The sequence below is a fragment of the Thunnus albacares genome, chromosome 12, assembly GCF_914725855.1.
Source record: "Thunnus albacares chromosome 12, fThuAlb1.1, whole genome shotgun sequence".
Taxonomy (NCBI): domain Eukaryota; kingdom Metazoa; phylum Chordata; class Actinopteri; order Scombriformes; family Scombridae; genus Thunnus; species Thunnus albacares.
In genome coordinates this window covers 12,225,570-12,249,464 of record NC_058117.1, presented here as the reverse complement: position 1 = coordinate 12,249,464, position 23,895 = coordinate 12,225,570, and the positions used below count along the sequence as shown (strand labels likewise).

Below are 23,895 nucleotides of genomic sequence, written 5' to 3'. Positions count from 1 at the left end.
GCTGCTGCGCTTTCATGGAACTGCTGAGAGTGTTGCTGACTGGCCATCAAGACAGATGGACTGAGATTTGAGGAAAAAAGCAGCAGAATAGCGAGAGAGCTGTGGGGGCCTTGTTAAAAATTCACATTGGATGGACTTTCTCACTTTTATGTGTTTTGCTTTTACTGTGTGTTATTCAGCTCTGTATTATAGCTTTTCTTAACATCTCTAGAGTGCCAGAAGTTGACAGACACTTTTTGTTTTGCAGACTTTCAACATGTACTACTATGAGTCCAACAATGCCAACCTGTGGTTTATCAAGGAAACTCAGTATGTCAAGATTGACACTATTGCTGCAGATGAGAGCTTTACACAGGTATGGACACGTACCACAAGCATGCATGCACACACACACAAACACACACACACACACACACGTATATAAAGCTGGGAATGAGAGAATATAAAATAGTGCAATGCATTTCCAAATAACCTTAGAACTACTTAACTACTTAATGACACCAGTTCTTTTCTCCACTTTATTTTTTCCACGCTTAAGGACTGTTTCCTCTCTGTCCTCCTACTCTCAAATAAAATGAATTAGGAACAATAAGTCAAAGTCTTCCCAAGGCAGTCTATCTCTTATAATGTAATAATATAATATAATAATATTTTTCATACTTATTTTGGACCTGTGTGCATGTGGCCATTTGATTCTGTAATAGCTCAGTTACATAATTAGATATTCAACTATTTGCTACCCACTCTTAAATAAATCAAGGTCTGAATATGGGTTACATTTAAAATGAAATATCTTATTTGATTTGCTTGCAAAATTGTTTTGAGAATATAATCATCATCATAATCATTACAGCTAACACAGCTAATTAACACTAGCTTTGCTGCTCCCATTCAAACAAACTAACACATGTAAAACGTCTCCTGTCCTCAGGTGGACGTTGGCGACCGCGTGATGAAGCTGAACACAGAAGTGCGGGACATCAGCAACCTGAGTAAAAAAGGTTTCTACCTGGCCTTCCAGGACCTGGGCGCCTGTATCGCTCTGGTCTCTGTCAGGGTCTTCTACAAGAAGTGTCCCCTCACTGTGCTTAACTTGGCCCAGTTCCCCGACACGATAACAGGCGGAGACACGGCGCTGGTGGAGGTTCACGGTTTGTGTGTGAATGCCTCCGAGGAGTTTGAGGCTCCCAAGATGTACTGCAGTGCAGACGGAGGGTGGCTGGTTCCCATCGGGAGGTGTGTGTGTAAACCGGGCTTCGAGGAGAACAAGGACGTCTGCCAACGTGAGTGGGGTGGGGGGTCCCAGAGCATGTGTGGGAATGTGTGCATTTGTGTGCGTGAGAGAGAGACAGAGAGGGACAAATTTAGAGAGCAACTGTGTATCTGTGCCATCATGTATTTGAGTGAATTTCCTGCATAGCTTACATTTGAGTGCATATTCAATAGCGTGTATCAATGTATTGCGCAGGTCTTATAAAAGGTTGGCCTTCTAAAGTGAAAGAAACCTGAGCTTCATAGTAGTGAGATTTCCCGACAGCTTACAAAAACACTTTTATAAACAAAACACAGCAATCTTATCCATTCTGCTCTAAAATGTGAATATGTGAAGTGTAAATATGTATGTATGTGTGTGTGTGTGTGCATCTGCGCATGCCTGTGTGTCTTTCTGGAGCGTGTGTATGCAGAGGCATTTTGGCACATGACATTTCTGCTGTGAAACTGAGGATGGAATGACAATGACTCTTGTGTATTTAGGTTACCGATGCACTTTATGTGTGTGTGTGTGTGTGTGTGACTTTGTGTGTGTCAGTGTGGGTGTCATCACTCCGAGTGACTTTTATACAGCTCCCAACACTGCAAGGACAGTTCTTGCAGAGAAAAGGGTAGGAGTTGCTTTGAGGCATCTCATCTTTTTTGTTTTGAGTGTGTGTATTTGTCAGAGCTGAATATCTCATTTTCCCTGCTGAGTAGAGGAGAGTGGTATGAGTGTCTGTGTAAGAGAGTGCTTATTGATGTGTGTTTGAGTTGTAGGAGGGCAGGAAAAGGTATGCCTTAGGAAGCAGATTATTGAGTCGTAAAACTCCACAGATAGTGTGTGTGCAGCATGTGCGCTATCTGTGTGTGTACATACTGCGAGTGCATGCATTTGAGTAAGTTAGCTGTATTAGACTCACACCGTCACCTGTCCCCACGGGCTCACTCTCTCCCCGAAACGTAAATGGAATCATAGATATTCATCAGTGCAAACTTGGAATTGGTGCACATAATGCAATTTCAGTTGTTTTGGAGAAGCAGCAGCCAAGACGCCCAGAAAACTTGAGAGGGGTTTGCCTGCAGGTCTCCTCTGTGGGGACGGTTCCAGTGCGGGCTCTGTTCTCAGGGCAGCTCCACGGCCAGGACAGGAAATAACACGTAGGGTTTTTTTGCCCTATACATGTCCATGGTTGTTTTCAAGAGCCATACATAGCGGTTACAACGTGACTGTGACCTGTTTGGTTTAAAGTAATTAAATAAGGCAGTCCATGTTTAGTTGTTTTAATAGCAGCTATATCAAAGAAATGTTAAAAAATGTAGTGCAATGTATTGTTGTTGTGAGCTGTGCTCTATGCGACTTGTGTAGGTTTCCAAAGTTGGCCTCTGTGTATTCAGTTACCGTACTCCATCGATATTAGCAGAGTTGACTGTAAGTGCCTATAAAGCAATGTGACGCAGCATTAACTCTGACTCGGTCTTCTCTTGAAAACTCGCTATCTTACGCATAGTATTTACAGAAAATGTGAGAATTTATTGGAAACCTGGTAATTGTATTTATTCAGTATCACTATGGACAAAATACTAAATATGCATTGTTTTGAGTTACATACAGACAGGGTTCCCACAGATCCTTAAAAAGTCTTAAATAAGATTTTCAGAATTTAAGGTCATAAAATGTTTTTAAAAGTCTTATTTTTAATTATGGTAAGACTTAAATTTTGCATGAGAAATATCTCCCCACAGTATTCACTAATTTAAGTATGGTTTGGTCGCGACTCACTCCAGTTCTGGATAATAATATTTGCAACAGCCAACATGAAGGAGAGGAGCAGACTTTTAATTTGGTGACCACTTGTTAAAGTGGATGAAAAGTTGATATACTGTGATGTGTATGTGTCTTAGCTGGTGTTTACAGATTTAACGGGCTGTTAAAGTGGATGAAAGGTAGATATACGGCAAGGTGTAAGTGTCTTAATGGGAAGAATTAACTACAGCCGACTGTGAGTGAAAGAACGACCAGAACAGCTTTATTGTTTCACAGTGTTGTAAAAATTAACAACTCCAAGCAAATTGTAATTAAAATTTAAATTTTAAATTAAAATTCTTTTAACACAAAGAGTTTTATCTAATGTAAAGCGTAACAGTGGGACACAGTTCATTGCATTTGCCATTAATTTGATTACTTTATGAGATTTTACATATGATTATTATATGGAGATACAAAAATATTCAGAAAAATATCCCTATTAATATTGTCAAGTTGATTTCAAACATGAAGCTCAGCCCTAATGTGAATTCGTTTTGCTGTAGTAATGGTATAAAATTTTCTTTGTCGAGGTCTTGAAAAGCATTAAATTTGACGTTTGCAGCAACCCTGTACATAGATGCTTTTACTTTTAAGTTTCAAGGAAGTAACCCTCCCTGTGCTTTGTCTCAGCTTTAGATGATATTTGTGTGCAAACTCTTCTGTAAAACTGCAGCATATTGGTGGGTAAAATGTTCAGTTTGAACGACACCCGTTCTGGTCATTATTTGAAGCTTCCTCTACAAACCAGTGACGGACAAATGTGCATCATCCAAAACATCAACTAGTCTCAATGTTTTGCTCCGTACTAGTTGTGCTGTGAAAATAGTTTATGTTATCAGTGTGTGTAAATCTAAATAACTGTGACTACTGAATGTTATCTAAGTCAATTTCACATACACAAAGCAAACTTTTCCACATATGCTATATTAATATAAAGCTTGTTTTGTTAGATTTCTCATATATCAATAGATATATAGGCTACAGTCTTTAGGCTATCAATTGTCAGCTTTCCATATTAAATTCACTTGATCACAGTTAAATAATCTGTCTGTCTGCAAAGAGAAACTCTGAATAAAAGGACAACAGTGCATCTGTTTGTGTCTGTAAGACCTAAAGAAAGGCTTCAAGCAATAAGCAGTGTTTGTTGAATCAGTGAGCTATAGGCTATATTTTTTTTATGAATCTATCAATAAATATCACCATATTGACAGAGTTAATCATTATGTGCTACATTGACAGAATAAATCAATACATTCAATATTGAAATAACACTGCTACTTTGATAGCCTATAGTTATTGAATCAGTATGAATCATTATGTTGGCAGTCAACCACTTTATGGTATGTTGATAGATATATATCGCTATATTAAAAAATTCATAGGATACTATAACGTTACTGCGTTGGCATTATTTAAAATATATCATTGACAAAATCACATGAAACAGCAACATGTATTTGCTGTGAGAGCCGACAGTTCTGTGGTCTTTGTTTATGATAGTGGAGGTATCGTCTTGTGTGCTTTGTTTTGTTTTGGTGGCATTTCCTGTCCTGACGGTGGAGCTGCCCTGAGAGCGGAGCTTACACCGGAAGCGTCGCCACAGAGGAGGCCTGCAGGCAGACTGTCTTGGAAAACTTGGCAGTTGGGCCTTAGAGAGAAGTGAATAAGAACAAGATGTACTCTGCAGTTTGCAGACTGGTAACACGCACAGATTGTGGCAGAAGTCTGGCTGCATCTCCATCATGAAAAGCCGACTGTTGAGCTACATGTCTGTCTTGTAAAATGACACGCGGTTGTTATTTGACAGGTGATCACAGAAATGATCTCACTATCCACAGTGTGCAGGCCTATGTCACATTCCCTATATTAAAACTTTATTTAAAGTCAGCCTGACACAGTAAAGCAGTTGACCTCTGTGATCTCTATGACCTCATCAGTCTGCTCCCTGAGTCTCATCTCTCCGCAGAGAATAAATAAAGCAATGTAAGCGCGTTTAACAAGCTAGCTTTAACTCAATAACAGTATGCTTGTGCGTATGTGTGTGAGTGCATGTGTGATGTAGTTGTGTGCAGAAGTAACACTGAGGTCTTATTGACAGTCTGAGGTCAGGGGTCAGCAAATATATGTGTCCCCCATCTGGTGCAATAAGTTATGGTCAGTACAGATGTGGATGCATGTGCTCTGTTTTTGTGTGTGTGTGTGTGTGTGCAAGCAAAACAGGTGTCCAGTGTCTGAAACAAAGGAAGAGAAGCCAGGTTTTTGGTTTCACTTCATTCCAAAGCATATTTTTCTAGTGTAGCAATTATTCTGGAAACAATCAACTAGCATTTTCCAAAAGATTTTAATTCCTTTGTAGTAAATTGAAGGTTCTCTGCTGCAGGGTTGTCTGCGCCACCTACTCAGTATTAAGAAACATATTTTTGTGGGATCGTGGGAAGGATTTGCATAGCAATCCCCATGTCATATTTGTTTGTTGTCTGTGAAATAATGCCAAATTCATACCCTGGAAACCAGCTATCTTTGGTTAAAATTACCTCGGTGCCTGTACTTTTTCATCTGCACATGCCTCCATTCTGATATTGTTCCCTTCCCTTGTCAAAATTTCACTTAGCCAGCTAATGTAACTGCATCTGTAATCAGCCTGCTTTTAACAAAGACATGAGAGGACACAGAGAAGTACAACAACCCAGCGCGTTGTGCTTTAATGTGTCCCTGAGAGAACAAGGGCCAGGCTTTTAAAGAGTCCTCTCAGTGCTCGGCGTCAGCTCCAAACAAAAGGTTCCTGCCCTGACACAGTCTGAAGGTCTTCCATAGGGAAAACACACTCCGCTAATGCATTTAAATCACCCTCTCTCGTTTGCTGTCGCACAAAGAGATGAAGGGGTGAGGTGGGGGAGAGAGCCGAGGATAGGACTGGAGGGGCATTTGTAATTATCATCATCGTGCAGGTGAACAAGCCTTTTAATGGGCGCCTTGAATTCTCTTTCTCTTGTTCTTTTTGTGTGTGCTTGTTTTCTTTTCTTTTCTACAATTTAGCTGCTCCGATGCTCATTGTTGTCTTGTTCTAATGTTCTGTGTGAATATTCTGCTGGTATTTTTGCCCCTCTACCTTCCTCTTTTTGTCTCTGTGTCACCCTCGTTCTCTATCTCTGACTCCCATTCTCTCTCCCTCTCTCTCTGTTCCTGTCTCTCTCTCTCTCTCTCTCTCTCTCTCTCTCTCTCTCTCTCTCTCTCTCTCTCTCTCTCTCGGTGTGAGGCGCTAATGGAATCATTACTAGCCTTTCTGTGTTAGACAAACACCAGACACCTCCAATTACAGCCTTTTTTTCCCTCAATCTTCAGCTCTTTCCCCTCCTCTCTGCTATTTTCTAACCTTGCTCTGGTGTCTGCTTCTATAATGGGACTGTTCTTCCCTTCTCTCCCTCCACGAGCCCCCCATTTTGCTCCTCACCCATCCCTTCTGATACTGTCTTCCTTTTTCACCTCTCCATTTTTCTTTCTGTCTCCCTCCTCCTTCTCCTCGCTGCCGTCATCTCTTCTGTCTGCATTCGTTAAACATTTATAGATCATGGGTTCATCTTTCTCTTTTTCTATTTTCCCACCCCATGCGTCTTACTCCCTAAAGTGAGGCGCAAAATGTGCTTAAATGTGTGTGTATATGTTTTGATGTTGTTCATGTTGGACATTGGATTAGATTAAATCTGCTGAACTGCTCACACGGAGTGAGCAGGAACAGACTGTGTAACAGATTTGTCTGTCATGTGGTCTTAATTTTGAGAAACACAAGCACCAACAAACCATGTTGTGATAGCAGCTACCTGTCAAATTGATAATGATGTCATACAAGTGATCACAATTAATTTGATGATGATGATGATAAATTGATATTTTCTTTGCTGGTGTTATTATAGATTGTTCTTACTGTCAACAAATCCTATGAAAAGACAACTATATAAGCCAACAATGTGTTAGTCTGTACCTCAATACTCTCTGACTTTCCCACTTTGTCTGTGGCACTCAGTCCCAAACCCATTATTTTCTTCTGAAGACTTCTAAAAGCAGGTCACAAATATATTTCACTGTCTGAAAAGGTTAAGTAAATTAGGTATGGGTAACTTTTACAGGTTCTGTAATTTCTTAATAATTTCCATTGACTTTTCCTGGAAGAAGCTCATATAAGGTAAATAGAGACAATGTCCTGAGTGAGCAGGTCTTATTTGTGTTTAAAGAAAGAAGCAAGAAACTGGAAAGGAACTGCTCAGATCTTAATGGCTGGAAAAAGTGACAGAAAACCCAAGTGAATACTAATTATTGGAAACTTTATTCTCCATATTGAATTGTATGCTTGGCTATAATTTACAACTACACAGAAAGACAAAATTTGCATTTTCTGTATGTTCAGCTGACCTGCTGTGCACTGACTGAAATGCTTTTTAAATTAAAACGCCAATTAATTGGAATTAACTAATTGGAGGCATAGCAATTAAACACTGTCTCCATTTTTGATATAATACGTACCAAATTACAAAATCCTTTCCAGGAACCTTCTTTGACATATTATTTATATCAAAAGAGTTTATGTGGGATTGACACAAAATAAACTACAATGCACATGTTTATTGTAAATGAGGAAGATATCATCCAGTGCACCGGTGTGGCCTATTAATACATTTTTTTAAACAATTATGGAGGTTTATGGCACAGTGGAATATGATCTATCAGGCTTTGACAGGTCAGACAATACTGTTGGTCTTCTCATGGGATCTGTTGGCAGTAAGAAAAATATTGAATATCACCAGACTTATCCTATTAACCTCGCAGCTATAATACATATTTCCCTTTTTGCGTTTTGTGTTATTTCATGCACTTTGTTTTTCTGTGTACTGAGGTGTGCACTAAACACACTGCTGCTCTTATGGCCGTGGCTTTGCTGCTCAATCACATGAAATCATACTCATCCACTTTGTCACCACTGGAGTTACATAATCTCGCTCTCTCTCACTCTTAATTCAAACACACACACATACACACACATTCTCTCTCTCTCTTCCTCTCTGCCACACACATTTGCACACCCATGTCACTTCTCCTCCATCTCCCTCTGCCCCATGCAGAGGCCTCTGTCTATGTAGCCGAAGCGCCCCCCACCTTGTTGGCTCTCTTGCTTTGTTTTCTCTCTGTGTCTTCGTCTCTTGTGCATTCTGTTTCTGTTTTCCCTCTCTGTTTCTGTCTGCCACTGTTTCCTTCTCCTACCCCCTCCATTTCCACCTCGTGCTCCCTTGCCCTCTCCTGCTGTCTTTCTGTCTCACAGCTGGTAGGGGATGTAGTGAATTCTCTTCTCAAACCTCTCCTGCTTTAAACCCTAGGGGTACATGCTGAAGGGCAGGAGTGTGTGTGTGTGTGCATGTACAGCTGTGACTCTGTGTGTGTGTTCTCTCCTTCTCTGTGTGTCTGACAGCACCAATTACTGCCTCAGATGCCAGAGAGATGGAGGAGACGGAGTGGAGAAGGACAGACACCTGTCACCTCGACACAAGTTCTGTTGCTCTCATCTCTCCTCTCTCTCTTTCTCAGCGGGCAAAAGTAATATAGGTCAGCATGACATGTTTCTAGTCTGTCTGTCGGCTACACCTGTCTAATAGTCCTCTTCCTCCTTTTTTTCTTCTTCTTCATTTGTCTGTTTGATGCTGCCAATATGAGGCAACAACTTAGTTTACAAGAGGAACTTTTCAAAGTCACACCACACGTCCTCGTACTGATTCCACTTAGCTCTCCTGCTGTTCTTTTCACTTCTCAAATTGAACCGAAACCAAAGTGTGAATCACTTAGCAACAAGTCAAATGTCCCTCTGATCCGGTATGAATTGTCATCTACAGTATGTGTTCATTTGGAATACTGTTGATGCAATGGGTTTCAACTCGAAGATTTCCGGACTTAAAATAACATTTTAAAGGAATAGTTCAATCTCATGTCTGTACTAAGTACAGTACTGGATGGTTAGTCTAGGGGGAAACTGCTATTCTGACCCTGTCAAAAGTTAAAAAAATGTCCACTGATACATTTAAAGATGACTTATTAACATGTTTCATAAACATTAACAGAAATTTAAACAAGACACTTTGTGGTTTTAGAGGGAGTTTGTGACTATTTCTTGGCGATTTCCAGGCAAAGCAACTGTGTGTAGCATGCTGAAGTCTTGTCATCACAGTGAGGATGCCAGGTTTGGTTCCATCATGCCTGGAAAGAGACCAAAACAAAACAACAAACTGGTGCTCACCGACCGTACAAATATCTGGCACCCCAGATGCTGCACAGAAGTACTGGGCAGATGGAGAAACTGTTGCTCGCCTTAAAATAGCCACAATGTTGAACTATTCCTTTAAGGCACAGCCATGTACAAAAGCCAGGCAAACATCACACTGCTTTATCCCCTTACACACTCTAAACCCCGTTTGACCGTGACTATGAGATCATAACTTTTGGGAGGGATAACCACGGCTTGTACAATGTTTCAGAATAGTTTGATATTTTCGGAAGACATTGCTCAAGCTGTGAAGGGGAATTGGGCTTTCTGTCTGCCTAGTGACGAGCAGCGATCAAAGGCCTGCTGCTCAGCCGTTTAGTCGATCAGACCTGGCTCTGACCACAGCCCAGCAGGAAAGGATTTACAGTTCAAAAATATAAAAAGCTTTTGTTTGTTCTTCCCAGGAAAATGTACGTTCTGTAATGATAAGTGTAAGTTATATGATACATGTGCTGTAACGACTTCATCAAGATATGCACTCAGTTGCTTGTAATGAAAAGAAGACTATGACCAAGCTCAAGTATGCACACTTAAAAGAGACTAAATGCACACACACATATACGCAGCACACAATACACTTTCACATTTTATATCTCATAAGAGGATTCCAGCCTCTGTTCATAATGAAAGGTTTGAGCAGGGAACAGATGTAGGGAAAGGCTAATCTTCGCACCTGTGAAAGAGATTAAGCTCATTTACAGAGCGCAGTGTGTGCGTGTAGGTGTGTGTGTGTATGTGTGTTGAAAGCTCAGTAGGGAACCTGCCTTTCTTTATTGCCTCTCCAATACAGAGCCCTATCCCTGCCTCTATCCTTACAGCAGGAGCGTGTGTGTGTGTGTGTGTATGTGTGTGTGATGTGGACAGTCGAGGCGGTTGGTAAAGTGAGCATTTTTATGTTGATCACATACAGACTTTTGAAGGTCAAGGGCTCCCTCCTGCATGTAGTATGTTCACACACACTCTCTCTCACACTCACACACACACACACACACACACACACACATACACACACACACACACACACAGAGTTCTCTCATTTCTTTGCTCTTCTCCTGGTGGCAGCTCAGGGAGCTTGAGAGCACGAAGGTGTGGGTAGGCAGAGAGTGGGCGGCTAACAGAAGGATTTAGACAGCAAGTCAAGAGATGTTTGTGTGTATGCAGTACACGCAATGTGTGTATCTGTGTGTGTGTATGTACACCGCTGCAGGCATTAGGGCATTAAGCTGTTGAAGTGTCAGGCAGCAGGGTGTTATTACTAGTCAGATGTTCTTAAAGGACAAACGTATATATGGGCTGAGTAAAGGCCAGTCATCTGTCCTTCTACCCGTCTGTGTGAGTGTATCTTTCCACTTCTCGACTTGTCCGCCCGTCTGACTTCACTTTTAATTTATTTGGATAATGACAGCCACCTTTTCCTTCATTTCTCCTTTATTCGCCCTTTATCTCCTCTCACCTCTTTCTCTCCACTCACATGTCCCCCTAAACTCCATCCCTTTTCCCTCTCTCTCTTTCTCATCTCCTCTCTTTTGTGTTTGAATAAATGACACAAAATCACAAAGGCTTAGGCGCTCGCTATACCCTCTACACACCATAGTCCTTGTCTACATACCCACACAGTACTGACCCAGATAATGTCTATTCACAATAAGCCTCTCAGTGCAGCTCCTCTCGCCATGGCGGATCACTTGCCAGACATAAGCTGAGATGCCAAAAGCCACCTTAGCACCAAGACGGTGTTTTGTGCCACTTAAGTGTTAGCCACAACGAAGCCCGAGGACATTAACATGGCTTTGGGAGACGGGACCTACTGTAGCTCAGCTGGGTCTGGTGCATTGGGTTGAGCTGTGTGAACAAACCCTGAGAGAGAAAGAGGAAAAGCAGGCCAAGGACTGAGAAACTGTTAACGCATGTTTCAACTCCTCACGTCCTTATATAGCACTATTCCCTACAGACATGTGGGCTAGAGAGGAGAGAGGTGTAGAGGGGAGAGTGTGTCTCCTCTGGGTACAGTTGCCATTAATTGGCTGCGTTCCATATGCAATTGAGTTCCAGTCAGGGATAAACATGTGTGCACTCATGGGAAAGTTGGTTTTCATAATTTTCACATTTCTATAGTATTGAGTCAGTGTTGAGTTTGTTCCATTTAAGATCTAAAGGCTTTCAAGAAAGGTATGTGTATGTAGAGAGCAGAGGAGGCATGCAGGCAGCCAGCGGGTCTGCCGAACAGGAAACACGGGAACAGGAAGGCAGCCATTGACCCTTCCCCTTATCCCCTCCCTCTCTTTCTAGTTTATGGATGGCTTCCAGATGTACGATCAGCCTGTCAGACTGATTGGGCCAGCGTTGCACAGGCGTTATTGCTCAGCTCCAAACACGACGTACAGATGTAGTCGTGGTTGAAGTCCAATTTGTTGCTGCTTTCGTATGCAGTACAGCTGCACTATTGTTCCACAGCCAAGAGGAGCCATTCAGAATTCAAATAGACTTTTCAGCTCCAGTGTTAGACAGAACAAAGGAGGGTTACACAGAACCTGATGAGAGATGTGACAGATTGTTCATTTTGAAAATGTGGCTGTTTAGACCAGCTGCTGCAGTATTACAGGTATAGATGGGGAATTTTCTATGACTCAAAGTGATAAATACACCTTCTACTGTAGCTGGAAAGATTGACTTGTAATACTGGCCTTATGTGCTCATATATTCTGAAACGTACTTATCAGGAAACAAGAGGAAGTAGCTGATTTTGCAATTTCTACTCATTGATGTGTGATAACTTATGATGCCTTCTTAGTAGAGAGCAAAAGTATAACTTCTTCTGTCAGCTATAATTAAAACAAAAATGCGTAAGTTTTAGGAAATTAAGTCAGATTTAGCACACCGTATGTAAACATTGTCAATAAAACTGAAAATAAATTAAGCCAAAAATAGAAACATTAAACCAGCAATATGCTTAAGCAGCATCACTGAGGTTTGTGAGTGTCATTATCTTTCAAGGCAGCATCATAAGCAGATCTGCCCATAGATCTAATTGTTTTGTCGATATTTATTTGTCAGATGAAAAGCTCCTGTGGTCTTGAACTGTGCAGATTTTATTATGGAGAGCACAAAAGGGACACACAGCGGCAATTTTCCCAAGAGGAGACTCTTTTGTGTGCGACACACTTGACTTCCTGCACGGGCTGAATGAGTGCCGGGGTGTCAAGGAGGTGTGTTAGGGAAAGTACTATTTATGGAATACTTAATTCTTAACAAGGTAAAACTCTGTCAGTCAGGTGGAAGGTGGCACTGGAGGTCACACATAAATACATGTGTTCATTAATAAAGATGTATCCTCAGAGATGTGAACATACTCACACATCATCATTAGTTTTATTCGGCCTTGAGTGAGGCAGTAATATCAAGTGTTCTTTTTTTAAACCCCTGACTTTTCTTCTCTTCACCTGCGAATGAGAAAACAACATACTGTGCAAGTGCAGATTTTCCTGCTGCCATCAATTTGCTGTAAAGTCAGCTGACAAAGTCGGCCACTGCCCACCAACAGATGAAAGACAGCGAGAATATGCCCTCCCATTTGACAGGTACATCCAGGCGTGTGTGTGCGCACGCGTGCGTGTGCGTGTGTGTATGTGTGTGCAACTGACACAGAGAATAAGGCACGGGGCTGTCTTTTCCTCCTCCGCCTGAGAGAATGAATTATTGAGAGTGATGAACTGAAAATAACGTGGGCAAGGAAAGGAGGTTCACAGCTCCTCCTACACACACTCTGCCGGTCACGGGGCTGGCCGATGTGGGCACGTTTACTGCTGTGGTGTGTGGATGTGTGTGTGTGTGTGCTTATATGTGTTTGTTAAAGCTCTGTGGGTTGGGTTTTATGGAAGACGTTTAAGCTATGTGTGTACCTGGGCAGAGAGAGTGTGTTTTGGTGATGTGTGTGTGTGTGTGTGTGTGTGTGTGTGCGTGTGTGTGTGTGTGTGTGTGTGTGTGTGTGTGTGTGTGTGTATCGGTCTGCCTGGTTCTGTTTAAAGGAAGGAGATGCTTTGTGTTCCTCTAGCCTTTTATCTTGATAGCAAAACAGACAGAAGAATAAGTTATTCAGACTGTGAAGTAAACTCCCAACAGACTCCTTCTATTGGCCTGTCATGCTCTCTCTCTCTCGCTGTCCCTCGCTCATGACCCCTCTCATACAGAAACACACATGCACCTGGTATCTATTTAATCTGTTTTTAGACTGCCGGACCGGCTCAAAATTAGTGAGCCATCAGCTTGGGTTACCACTAGAAAAGTGTGTGTGTAGATGTGTGTTTGCTTTAATTGCACTGAAATTGAGCTTGCTCTCTTTCCCTTTTGTGTGTGTGTGTCTGTGTGTGTCTGTGTGTGTGTGTGTGTGCCTGCCTGTCAGCTAGAGAGTAAATATTTGTGCAGGAGCTCTGGAGAAGGTCAGGGTCAACGTATGACAGACAGCCCACTGGGAAATAAGACACACATACGAAGACAGACTCACTCACTCACACACACACACACACACACACACACACACACACACACACACGCACACACACACACACACACACACACACACACTCACACAAATAGAGACACTAAAGTAGAGATGGTAAGAAAAAGAGAAGAAAGAGACAGAAAAATAGAAATAGACAGACCGGAGGGTAAACACAGAGATATATGGAGAAGAGAAAAACAGAGAGAGACGAGTATGGAAAGACTGAGATGGACAGAATGAGGAAGAGGATGAGCTTCATCCCGTGGTTCCCCTTGGCCGATCCCAGTAATTGGCTGGTATCCAGAGGACAGAGAGTAGATCAGAAATCAGCCTGAGTGTACTCATGTGCTTCATGTACTGGACATCACAAACCATTTCATATCCGGTCTGACTCTGTGTGTGTGTGTGCGTGTGTGTGTGTGTGTGTGTGTGTGTGTGTGTGTGTGTGTGTGTGTGTGAGAGTATGTTGGAGAAGTCATAAGATGCCATAAACACAGTAAGGGTCTGTCCTGAGGTGTCAATCAAGGAGGCCTATGTCTTCTGTCTGGACACAGCTCATAACTCTCGTCTGCTCTGCAACCACGTGATCCTGTGTAGTCTTTCTCTAACAGAAGTCTCTTGCAGGCAAAAGTAATTGCTGCCATACAGTATCTGCGTTTTAAAGGGGTACATAATAGTTCTCAGGACATTGTCTTGTTTGTCAGTTTACCTTTTGTATGTGATTAACACAAGTGAATGACATTTGGCTTGAATGGGGATGAAAACTTGTCAGTACTGTGAAACAGCAACTGCACCAATCTAAACTTTGAAACTGTCTACTGGGAGACAAAGAAAGCATTCAAACTATACAGAGTTACATGTAAAGCACATATAACATCATTATTTTTTCCCCCAAGGTTATATACTGTATAACATCTGGGAGAATTTTCCTTTACCCACATCAAACACTGTATATGTACATGCTAATATAGGTCCACACATACCAAAGGGACTTACAACTGACATTCTTTTATTTGTGCATCTGCTATTTATCAATTTACTGTAGTTATGCAGTTATGTTTTCTCTGAACAGTTTTCTTTTTTCACACAGCATTATGACCCATATCTTGATGTAAATGCTTTTCAGAGCCTTTTCTTCCCTGCCAGGACTAAAATTCTGATGGAGAAACATTAAATCTCTGAAATTCTGGCCTAAAACATGATCAAATACAACTGCATTGAGTCTATACATATTGGAATCAGTTGTCAGAGCTTGAAAATAAAGTTTGTTCAGGTGTGTTTACCTTCCACTGCATCCCAGAGCGCTGGCAGGCAAAGATCCAGAGTGCTAGTGCCCAGTTTCAGTGAGCATCAGTCTAATTTAAGCACACCAAAATAGAGTACATGTGCTGTCCATTGTAGTCATGTTGCATTGCAAACCTGCATGTAAGTAGACTACCAAGTATCTCTGCAGTGTAATTTACATTAACATGTGACAGTTTGGGTAATGGTTTTAACGTTCACATTTCCTGTTGTTTAAAAAGAAGCTTAAAAATGACTTGAAATAACTGACAGTGTAATAGTGTTAAACTGCACTTCCAATCAGCCATGCTTAATTCTCATTCCCAAAACAGAAAGTATTCAATGGCAGTTCAAAATACAGCACCTGTCAAAATTTTGGACTCACTCACATTAACTTGAATGAGAAAATGTGTTCAAACTTTTGACTGGTACTGTAGGTCATTTGTTTCTGCAATATTTTTGTACATTTTATCAAACGTCTACAAAAAGAACTTCAAGATTTGGGCCATTTTATTTTAAGATTACTTACCATTTAGTGTAATTGCTGTCATTTTTTTCTGACTGCGAAGATAATGATAGTCTCTTGGCATCACTTAATATAATCCATGCTTAAATATGAGTCTGTAATAAATGGGGAAAGATTGATGATTATAATTTACGTGTCCACTTCTTATGTAGTATGTAAGTCGATCAAATGGTATTTCACTAAAACTTGGTACATTATGCAAGAATGTGCTGTATATGTAGTTTTCTTGTGTTTTTGTTGTTGTCATCAGTAATTAATGGTCAGAATTTGCATTTGAGCAGATTTAGCATCCCTGTGGACCTGTGAGTTATATACAACTATAATTATCTTTATAATTTTTGGTTGATTAGTTGTTGGTCACAACAAAACCAAAACATAAAGGCAATAAAATTGTGTAATGCAGCGCAGTGTTATTTTTCATACAGACAATTAAAGTTTCATAAGCAGATACTATAATTTTTTTAGATAAGAAAGAAAGAAAGAAGATGTGATGTACGGGGGCAAACAAGCTTGCTCAGGAATTGTTTGTGTGTTTGTGTGTGTCTCTGTGTGTGTGTGTGTTTTAAAGGATTAGTAGTAATGGTAATATTATGGTGTTGTTATGAACTCTGATTGAGGATTAGAGGGTCTCAGCAGGGGGCTGGACTCTGATGCTGACATCTCTATTCCATACACACACACACACACACACACACACACACACACACACACACGTATACACACTCACAAAATTATTTAATTACATGTCCACGTTAATATTGTGAAGTACCGTTCAGTGATTTATTCACACCTAAATATGCATCTTTTTTCTATACACTACTCTCTATATAAGGTACAATGTTCTTTTTTAACTTGTTCCCTAAGTTTGTTTACCATGAGGACATGTTAATTCGACCGTAAGCATGTTTCACGGGCATGTACACATGAGCACAAACACACACATACAGATGCGACCTCGGTGGCCGTAAAGGACGTCAGATTCGATCTCGTCAGATTTCTCCACTGACGCTTGATGTATCAATTTTTAAGTAGCTGGCCTCAACTAACGCCTGGATAGCCTGCACACATACACACACACACACACAGGCTGCTCTGTGCTCCAGGAGCTGTGGCACTCGAGGGGTACTAGAAGGGTTCCATCTTGAAAGCCTGTTGCCATGGTGACCATTATGGAGCTCATCTCCCGTGGGCCAGCAAGCTTTACACAACTTCCCTCTCAAAAGAACACACACACATACACATACACACACACATACTATACCCGCCACACACCCAACCACCAACACACACACACACACACACACACACACACACACATTAAGAGTTTTCTCCTCTTTCTGTCCTTTATGGTAAAGCCGGCGGGAAGCCAAGGTTTGACTTGAACCAAATGCAACAGAAAGCAAAAGAACAGAGCAATTAACAGTTAAACTAGCAGGAACAAATCACAATGGAAAGTGGAGGAGAGGAGAAGGCACACAGCCAAGCAGAGGAAGTGTTTGTTTCAGAAAAGTGGAGCTGATGTGATTTTGCCTATGTACTGAGCCGCCTGGTTGAGTGTAATCAGAATGTAATGACTATGACTGTGAGATATCTGGCTTGTATTTTTCTGTGTGCATTTGTGTGTACATCTGTACAGGGCCTTTCTAATGTTAACTGAATCCATTTCCTGATCTGTTCCGGTACAGTTAGCAACTTCTGTCATTCACACAAGTGACTCCTAAATGTCATTCACACATAAATGCAACTAAATTTCTCTGATTCCAGGAATTTGAAGTGTCATTTATCACAGTATACATCACTGGATTAACAAATGAACTGTAAAGGCTTGTTTGAATATATTATATTATGTTGATTTCATGCTATAGAATACATTTGGAATGTTTGAAAAAAACTGAACCTATCCTTTAAAGAGGAGGGGAAAGTGAGTGAAAATCACTTGAATCAATCGTCAGAAAGTTAATAATGTGTTTTACAATCACTTAATCTTTTGAGTAATTTATCAAGCAAAAGTCCTATTAACAGATTTTTTTGGCCACTTGAGGGCAATGGAACAAGCTGTCAACACAACATTGACATTTTACGACCATATACAGTTAATATAGCTACTGTGTTGGCAAACACTTGCCTGTTCACACATCCCACAGACACAGAACAGAGTTGTGTTACTGGCCACCTGACGATTGTAAGTCTAATATTTACTCTCCTTTTTGCTCTGTTTCAGTCTCGACCAGCTCCTGACAAAATCATTAGCAACTTTAGCAGCTAAATGCTGCACTATGTTCACCAGCCAGTTGCTAACTTTGTCTGTCGTTTGTTGCTGGACAGCTAGTGTACAATGGGTTAATTCAGAGCTTTTTAGCTGAAGCAGCTAAAAAAACTGCTATGGCTGGAAACGAGGTTGATGACTGTGGTGAAAGTGAACCAAAACTGTGAAGTTGCAGGCCGTAAAACCATAACAATGAGCTGAAGCACGCTAAAAATCTCTATAAAGCTGAGAAGAACTGCAGAGTCAAGGGATAATTCTCTGTGGATGTGTCACTTATGCATGACCCCTTTTACATTACATGTCATTTGACCCATTATTAATATAAATATATTGATTAGTACAGCTTTAAAGTAATATTCCTGGGGTTTGGGAAAGTGTAATAGGCTTATTTATCTATTTTCTGACATTTTATAATCGATTAATCCGAAAATAATCAGTAGTTGCCACCGTAAAAAGTATAGAATTGAATATATAATTGAGTAGAATGGAACTCAATCAGCTCATACTGTAGTGTACATTTTTTTCCCAGAGGAGACAGATGGGCTGTTCCCTTCTCAATCAGTACGTGGTGACTGAGGGTGTGTCTTGACTAGCAGTACTATATCATATCTAAGAGCTATCGATTGGCATAAATACACAGAGTCTCTCTGGTGACCGGATGAATATTTAATAAGACACTGGATCTGAGGCCACTCTTTGTCTTTAGAAAAAACATACACACACACACACATCTCACACATACACACACCCTGTGTACAGCATTGTCAACTGTTACTTTGAAGATGATGCAAATTTTGAGTTAGCTTGTGGTTCTGCAACATAGTTTTTGTGTCTAAACTTTTACTCTCCTGTGTGTCTGCTTTTTGTGCGAGTGTATGTTTATATGAGCACTGTCTTACTGCCTCTCTCTTTTTCATATCTATGGTAAAGCATTAATCATAAGGGAACCAAGTCAAGTAACATGTTTCCCATGAGGCAGGCACTGGGAGTAGCTTGAGAGAAAAAAAAAGAGGCAAGAAAATTGGGAGAGAGGGAAGAGGGAGACTTTGAGAGAGAAAGAAAAACTGGAGGTGGAAAGCAGAGCAGAAAACAGCAGATCAGGAGAAGGAAGCTCCCCTTGAAGCAGCCAAGCCGCCATTCTTGCACAAAGTTTGTGATCAGGCATTTGTCGGGACGCCAGGCCTGGCATGGGGCGCCCTGTGTGTCCTCTAGTGCCGGGGTCCTTTGTGCCTCTGTGGCTGGCCAGCGCCCGGAGCCAGGACTCTCCGGATGAAACGTCCCCAGAGAAAAGCTGCTTTTCCACCCTGCTCCTACAGCCCAGCCAACAGAAACACACACACACACACACACACACACACAGTCACTAGCACAGCACAGCACATAGGCACCCATTACCTTGGAAGCTGACAGGAAGGAGGAAAGAGAGCAGAAATCCTTTGAGAATTATCACTCCGTCTCCCTTCCTTACCCTCCCTTTCTTTCTTTTTCTCTCTTTCACACCTACACACACACACACACACACACACACACACACATCCCTTTTCAGCGTTCTCTCAAGTCTTTTGGGGATTGTGCTAGTGGACTGTGCTCCCATATGATGAATGATTTGCCTAAAAATACTATCTATATGCAAGCGAGCACAGCGTCCAGGTGGAAGAACTTACCTCCACTGTGAGAAATCACACTACTTTTAGGCCACTTTTCCATTCCTCTATCCGCAGGTTAACCACTGCGTTGAATATATGTGCAAGTCTTTGAATGTATGTGTGCGCGCGCTTGTGTGTTAGTGTGATAATTTACAGCTTTTCTGGGACGAGTGACGTGTAGCTTGATTAAATCCATGACCTTCACCACCAGCACAAGCAATCAGCAGGCAAACACACACGCTTACACACACACTCGCAGCATACTTAACACCCTCTCGCACACAAGCGCTCGGCACACGAACATGCAATCAGGACCTGGCGGATTCTATCACATCATTGATCCAACCTATTCGCGCGCACACACACACATACACACATACACACATGCATGCATACATAAACACACATGTGGCATCTATTGAATTGCATTTCAGACACCCTCATTTTCCTTACATGGGGTTTTGTATACTGTAATGCTATTTACTACGGTGGCAGAAAAGGCTTTGCGAGGATGGGAATACCAGGCCTATGAATGTATAAATAAATACATGCGTAATCTATATTCAGATTACCAAAGGGAAAGTCAGGAATTCCATTTTACTGCCTAGGATGCAAAAGGGAAATCATTAAAGTCCCCAATCTATTTCAGCTGGCTGCTCCTGTTGAGCGGTAGCACAGTCTTCCCTCCCCAGTTTTATGACTCCACATAATGACTAATATGCAGCCACTGTAACAGCCGTAGAAATAGTCATATTATGTTATTGTAACTATTGCTGTGACTGCGGCTGTGTATTTTTGTTCCCCTGGTTGCCTGAAGATCTAATGCTTATATAAGAGGACTGACAGTTGAACTGCTGTTGCACTGTGTTATTGTACTGTACAACCCCGTGGTTATATAGGCCTACAGTCTGATGTAAAAGCATTTCACGTAGACCTAATGTCACAATATATTAAATCAAACTTTGTTTTCCTGTTCTTTGCCATGGGTGCTGCACGGCACATCTTATCGTTCGTACCTCTGTTGTAGCCTAACTCCTCATGTCGGTCTATATTTTTTGTACAAGTTTTTTTGTACACTTCTGATTCTCCTCAATTTTCACACAAGCTTAAAGAATAATTCTGGTTTATTACAACATCGGACTTAGTTTTGTAGTCTGTCCATCTTTTTCTATTGGTTATGATAACATTGTACTCATCAAGCTAATTGCAGAGATCTCTGAAATGTGGTAACATTGCTACAACAAGTGATCATTCCTCTTTGCGCAGAAAAACTGTGTGCACACACACTTAAGTAGGTGTGGTAGGTCAAAGCTGAACACAGTCTATAAACTGTGATGGATGTTTAATGTAACGTTGCCTTGTTCCCAGATCTTAGCAATTACTTTGGTTAGTACAGTGACAGAAACGATGGCCAAAAAACAAAAAAAACAAAAAACAAAATCATACTTTAAGGCATTTGTAGCGGAGTAGGGATTTCTAGCACAACGTCACCTACTTCCAAGGTGTGCGGAGAAGGAAAAGGTCAAACTCCGCTGACACCTTTATTGTCAGATCTACACACTTGGGCTCATGGCCTTCATCAGTGTCATCATACAGCACATTACAAAGAACATTTAAATAAGGTCTTCTTTAAAAGTTTTATGTCACGTTCTAAAATTTTAAGAGGATCATATTTAAACATTCTCTGTAATGTGTTGTATGATGATCCTGATTGGTCTCATAATGATGTTTTCTTTATCTACTATTTCAAGTGCCAGGGTTTTGACTCTTTAAAGCATTTGTACCAAAACCTTTTAAAAGCCTAGTCTTTATGATTGATGGTTATTGACCGGCATGTAGAGCATCTGCAGTGATACCTCATTTAACCCTGTGTTTATCTGTGTTCTTGCTCCAGCATGCAGACCTGGTACCTACAAGGCCTCGGCCACAGACGCCTACTGCACCAAATGTCCTCCTCACAGCTCATCCCCGCAGGAACAAGCCATCGAGTGCATTTGTGAGAAAGGCTTCTACCGTGCAGATACTGACCCTCGTTCCATGGCCTGCACACGTGAGTGATAAAAACACTGGCAAAAAATTTAAACATTTACACATCTTATTAACCACACACACACAATCATACAGATGAAAGTTAATTTCCCACCACGCTGCATACTCACTTTTATGTTATAAAACAGCTTTAAGCTACAATGACTGATTACATTTCATTTAATTAGTTTGTTCTTGCAAGTCCTTACACTGCACGGCAGCTTTCTATTTATTTATGTTTCTTATCTATAATCCATCCATGCATTTTCCTTTTCCTCGGCTGCTACTGGTTTACACAACACTAAAGATACACATACATACGACACACAGACCTCAGATGTCATTGATATGGGTGATACTCTGGTAGAAAGCTGATGATATTTCTCATTCTTTGTCTCTCTCTCTTTTACACACACACACATACACATATACACACACACACACACACACATGCACACACACGCACACACACACACACACACACACGCACACACACATATATACACACACACACACTATCAGGTTACGGTAGATTACACTCATTAATCGTTGTAGCAGGTGAGATGTGACAGGTGTTATCAGCTGGAAATGAGTAACGGTTCGAGCGCATATGTATAGACACACACACACACACACACACACACATCCTCTCCTGAATGGTGAAGATTACTAAGGAGGATGGAGAGGGAAAATAAGGAGAAAAGGTGAAAGAATTAGTCATGGAGAGACATGGAGAATGACATTTAAGACACAGGCAAAGAATAGAACAGCAGGGGAAATAGTGGACTATCAGAGGCATATAATCTAAATGTCATAAAAGGCCGATCAAGAAAAATGATGATGATGGACAGTTAAGTGTGGCATCAAGAAGTGGGGGATGGAGAAAAGAAAAAGGCAGAATTAGCAGGATCAGTCAGCACACCCTTTCGGCAGATTTATGACAGACAGCCTCAATTATCCCCAGCATGGCGTCCATCCCCCACGCCCAGCTTTCCATCATTCGTCCTGCACTTTTGAGAGGCTCGCCACTGGGAAGGCTAATCAGGAAAGTCCCAGGCTCTGGCAGGGGCCCCCTGGGGCTCGATGCTCAGGCAGGACATGATGAGATATCAGGCTGAATGGGCATCCACTGCTAAATTTCCATATGGTTGAAATACCTGCAACATGCTGTGCTGTGAGCAACCATAATCAGTGGTTTTCCATGTGAGTGGTTTCCATACAAGGAAGGAATGGCATGTAAAGGCTTACCATGGGGATGTGTTTGGAGGCTTGTGTGTTCTTTTCTGACAGTATTTAAAACTGATCTGAAAAATGCCCAAATGTTGATGTACTTAGTTATTGAAAAAGAAGTTAGAAGTTGATTGCTAACTTTGGTGACAATGCTAGCACTTCCTGTAGCTGCTTCACAATAAGGCTGTGTTCAGATAGACAACAACGCTGCATGAAAAATGAATGGGATCATTGTGTTGATGCTGACACACACCACATTACATTCCTGATAAATGTATTTATAACATCAATGGCAAATTTCTACTGTTTACCTCACAGTAGTAAAAAGGTCAAATTATTGCCGGTATGATAACTTTCCAGAGTAATATCATAGTATTGTAAAGTATAAACATTTTTGGCATTTCATAAGCCTTCAAACTGATGAACCTGTTACTCAAACTGGACTTCCTGGATTGTACTTCAAAATCTCACCAGTACCTGAAGCAACATGTTCACACCAACACAACCCCTTGCATTTTTTACTGTCACTGGGCAGTTGAATGCCCATTAAAAGGGTTCTGAACTGTGGCTTTAAAAAGCAACAGACTTCATTAAAAGTTAGAACAGTAAAGGAGAGCAATCAAAACAAATCAAACAGTGAGGCTGACAGCAGATGCGTGAAGGCCATGGATGGAGTATGTTTCACCGAGCCAGTGGAGAAACAAGGGGTATGACGACTGTCAAACACAAGTGTTTCTGGAGCCCTAAACAAATTTATTATAAACCCAAAACTTGGTTTAGGGCCCCCAAACATGCTGCTAAGCTGCTGCCATTTACTTATGCATCAGCTCAGCTCTCCTCCTTCATACCTCTTTGATCCATTCACACGCACATGCTAGTGACTATGGAGTGTCATAACTTATTTTTCTAGTGTATTTTTATAGTTAACATACACAATGAAATAACTATACAGTCACATCTCTGAGAGTGAGTATGTGGCTGAGAATCAGTATAAAAGAAGCATAATGCTTCTTACAGATCTACAGTATGTTAACAATGCTTCAAATGCAAAAATA

The 23,895-nt window shown here is 41.2% G+C and overlaps 1 protein-coding gene across 2 annotated transcripts in view; it reads left to right on the top strand.

Moving 5' to 3' along the window:
* Nucleotides 1–23,895, top strand: part of epha4b (eph receptor A4b) — a 96,574-nt gene that overhangs the window by 23,379 nt on the left and 49,300 nt on the right. For both annotated transcript variants that reach the window (XM_044367091.1, XM_044367090.1), the window contains exons 4-6: nucleotides 248–355; nucleotides 932–1,283; nucleotides 21,477–21,632. In XM_044367091.1, the coding sequence (XP_044223026.1) occupies nucleotides 248–355; nucleotides 932–1,283; nucleotides 21,477–21,632 (616 nt within the window). The remainder of the gene's footprint in view (nucleotides 1–247; nucleotides 356–931; nucleotides 1,284–21,476; nucleotides 21,633–23,895) is intronic.